At 50.0% G+C, this 4102-nt stretch overlaps 1 protein-coding gene across 1 annotated transcript; it reads right to left on the bottom strand.

Annotated features, from left to right (window-relative positions):
• Positions 1–889: 889 nt before the first annotated feature.
• LOC123111564 (putative FBD-associated F-box protein At5g56390) lies at positions 890–2913 on the bottom strand. The gene is made up of 3 exons (XM_044532376.1): positions 1641–2913; positions 1403–1537; positions 890–1289 (listed from the first exon to the last, which is right to left on the bottom strand). Exons 1-3 carry the CDS (start codon positions 2760–2762, stop codon positions 936–938), a joined length of 1611 nt encoding a protein of 536 aa, XP_044388311.1. The 5' UTR covers positions 2763–2913; the 3' UTR covers positions 890–935.
• Positions 2914–4102: the final 1189 nt, after the last annotated feature.

Below are 4102 nucleotides of genomic sequence, written 5' to 3'. Positions count from 1 at the left end.
AATTCCTTCTTGGTCAAGCTGTTCACTGGATCCCAGATTCTTTGCCCCAGATTCTTGCCATGACAAATGAGGACACCGAGGGCCACTGCTGTGGGAAGCCTCAGCGGTTCACGACCACGGCCAACGACTAGCTTGATGATCAGTTAGCAACATGTTCAGTAAGGCCACTGATGCAGGAAATAACGGGTGTGATGTTACCCAAGCTGTGGAACTTGATGCTAAATACGGAGTACATCATGCAGCCAAACATCCTCCCAGAAACAAGGCAACATGAAAACACAGCCATGGATATGATACACTCTTGGACAAACAAAAAGGCTATATGTGAGATTTTGTTTCTTCTGTTATGATGCTCAAAAAAGCAGTCAATGCAAATATCCAAATCTCAGGAATAAGATTTTACAATCTAAAACGCCTCTTCTCCTCAAGTATATATCATAGTAGTACCAATGATGGACAAGTATTCCCGACGAAACAACATAGAACATCCATATATGCTGCCATACAATGTTCTAAATTTCACATGCATGCATGCAAATGTCCATTAGAAAACTAGCCAAATGTGACTCGAAGCAAAAGTAGCCAAAATGACCATGATAAACTATAACAGATCATATTATCAATCTGTCAGTCCTAGTGATGTTCTAAAAAAAAAAGGGCAACCTGGTGCATGTAGCTCCCGCTTGCGCAGGGTCCAGGGAAGGGTCCGACCACTTTGGGTCTATAGTACGCAGCCTTTCCCTACATTTCTGTAAGAGGCTGTTTCCATACATTTCTATAGTACGCAACCTAGTGATGTTCTACTGGAATCAAAATGAGCACCTACATAAGTTTTCTTCTTTGGCTGCAGCTGCCATTATTGATTTGTTCTCATTTTTTTCAGATAGGCTGATAAGCAAGAATAGCTCCGAAATGGGCCAAAACTGGTTTCAATGTCAACATGCGAATGGGTCCATTAAACCCAAATCACGCACATGACGCATAGTCCAAACACTGCGGACACATCTACCGACTGTAAAATGAAACTGGGCACCTTTGGAAGCCTTTTTCTCCAGCTGAAGCTCCCTGCGCTGCTCTGCAAAGAACTCCTCCGTGTAAACATGGGACTGAATGTGAAATGTCATCAACTCCAACAGTCTCGCGTTCAGTACGAAGAATGTGACAAAGTCAACTTCAGACTTGGAGCCCTCATAACATTCCAATGCTATTGTCTTTATAGGAATCTCAAAACTTCTGATGAAATTGCGGTGCTTACGACGCCATACATTGTTTTCCCCTTCTGACCGTGGCTGAAAAAGAACATCGACAAATTAAAAACCAACCACTTCAGATCAGTAAGTACTAAGTAGATCAAAAGAGCAGTTGAGAACACAACTAAGAGTTACCGACAAAGAATCTTCACCTGAATGTACATCTTCTCCAAGGATGGAAAGCATCTCATCAACTCAATAACTGTATCCAGACTAAGAGTTCCCATCTGTACAGCTAAAGTCTTGACTGACCGCACTGCCGTTGTCAGCTTATCAACACGTGGTCCCTTTATCAAGAATGAAAGAAACAATTACTCATGCATGGACAACTCAAGTGATATGCGATTTTCGTACACACAGCACTGCAATTGAGAAGCTTCAGGAAGGTACCTTAATAACTGTGGAGCCAAACACGAACATGGGAAGACGATCCTTATCTGAGTTACGAAACCCACCAGAAATGCCGCTTAAGCTCTCCGCAAATGTAGGCAAGGTGACATCAGAAAGGCAGCCTAGGGTCTGCAACTTCGGCGCGGAGACTATTGATACATGGATACCAATGGAAAAATCAAGATGGAGCAACCTCTCAAGACAAGGGGTATTCTCGATGATGAGTTCCCGAAATGGGATGGCACAATAGCATTCTGGACGCACACCGATGCTTACAAGGCTAAGGGAGTTGATCCGGACGCTACGGAAGCCAGAGCATCGGTCGATCAGCAAGCACTCCAGAGCAGGTGTGCATCCGGCAATCAACCTGTGCAACGAGAACTCTGTGATGCGGACACTATCGAGCCCGAGCTGCTTAAGGAGGGGAAAGTGAAGCCCTTGGACGATGTCGTCAGGGAGGCTGCATTTTCCCAAGGTGGCAACACAGAGGGTGGCCGAGAAGCGGAATGTGGACGCTGGCGGCGGGTCAATGCATATAGTAGAGCCGGTCTCAAGCTCCTGCAATTTGTCCAGAGCGGCGGACCGGAGCCAGGCGTCGACGGTAGCCTCCGGGGCGTGGAGGTAGCACGGTTCGATGCAGAAGCGGCGGCCCGGCCCCGGGTGGGAGGAAAGGATGTGCGAGATGACGGCAATGCGGGAATCGATGTAAGGGGGCAAGCAGCCGGAGGGGAACTCACGGTAATCGAGATTGAGAGGGGCGGAGCGCCAGAGGTGGCGCCACCGGGACGCGAGAATCTGGGTGCGGGCGCCGTCCTTGACGGGGAGGAGGGAGACGATGTGGCGGAGGTTATCGTCGTGGAGGTTGCTGATGCGGTCGACGGCTCCTCCGTCTACCTCCCCTCCGGCGGGCGGCTTGTCCGTCGATTTCGGATCTGGCCCCCCCGGCGGCGGCGCTAGCACCTCTCCGTGGATGTGCAGGCCCACTGCCGCCGTCGGCACCTCTTCACGGTGCTGGTGTCCCGCTAGCTTCCTCTTCTTGGAAGTATTAGGACCGGAACCGGCCGCCCTCGTCTCCTTGGCCGGCGGAGGCGGCTGGCGCCGCGGCCGGAGACCATCTCGCATGGTCGAAGGAGGCTAAGTTTTGGTTTCCCGGGAAGGGCAGGGCGGTGCGGAGGGGCAGCAGGAGAGAAGACAGGAGTCGCCGGAGCTGAGCGGAGTTTCTTTCTTTTCGTGAAAAGCTGAGCGGCGGAGTTGTGTAGATGCTGCTGCAACAAGGTAAACAAACAGGTCATGAGGGCATTTGACCATTTGCCCCATGGTATACTCTGGCATTTGATTATTGGCGTTGCTCCACATTACTTTGTCTTTGATTATTTGTCACATATCAGGGCATCTCCAACGCACACCCTTAAAACGGACACATTATCTATCCGCACAAGCATCCGCGGACAGTGTTAGGGGAGCCGGACATTCAACCCCACACATCAAACGTCCAGACACATTTTAAAATGAATATGAATAATCCGGGCAAATTTCATGCACATTAGGCAATTTTCATTTAAACCAGACCAAGTTAATTACATTTTAAACATATTTCAACTAAACAAAAGCGGACGACACTTTTTAATATAGTCTAAATCTTCGTCGGTTGTGGCGACGTCCATGCTCCGCGTCCTGTCTTCCGCGTGTCCATGGGACACCAGGCATGCCCACGTCACATATGCCCTACTCTTTCTCGTCAGAGTTTGTCGTGTGGGATGGTGCTGGATGTGGACGGTGTCGGATTTCGGGTTCCGGCAGACCCTCAAGGTTCGAACTCTGGGGTACGCGCGGAGATCACACCTCCTACTTACCTATGTCTCGTCGCCTCGCAAGGATCTAAACTACACGAAGAACAACACAAGGGACACGAGGTTTATACTAGTTCGGGCCACCATTGTGGTGTAATACCCTACTCTAGTTTGTGGTGTGGTGGATTGCCTCAGGGGCTGGTGATGAACAATACAAAGGAAGAACTGCCTCGCGAGGGGAGGAGTTCTTGTGGAGGTGATGCCTCTTGGGAAGGATTGAATCCGGATCTGGTGTCCTCTTTTCCCTCCTACTCTGTGGTGGCTAGTCCTATTTATAGAGCGAGGCCCTGGTCCTCTTCCCAAATATTGAGCGGGAAGGGCGCCAACAATTGGCCATTTTGAAGGGGAACATCTAGTACACTTATCCTGGCTAAAGTCGGTCCTTGCCTACCAAAGACTCTGACAGTGACGCCGTCTTGGACTCCACGATGACCTCCATCACGCCGTTCTGCTGGTCTTGGTCTTGTTGCACCGAAATGGTTGCCTTTGCTTGATACTCTTGCCTGCACTTGCCCCTTTTCACCAAAGAGGAAATAAGGACTCTGCGCAGGCTGGCGCCCGTCTGGCTTCGGTCGTCATGGCTTGCGTCACGGGCCCCTCGTGAGGTACCCT

The sequence above is a fragment of the Triticum aestivum genome, chromosome 5B, assembly GCF_018294505.1.
Source record: "Triticum aestivum cultivar Chinese Spring chromosome 5B, IWGSC CS RefSeq v2.1, whole genome shotgun sequence".
Taxonomy (NCBI): domain Eukaryota; kingdom Viridiplantae; phylum Streptophyta; class Magnoliopsida; order Poales; family Poaceae; genus Triticum; species Triticum aestivum.
Note: the sequence above shows the minus strand (reverse complement) of the source record. Positions and strands in the feature narration are given on the sequence as shown.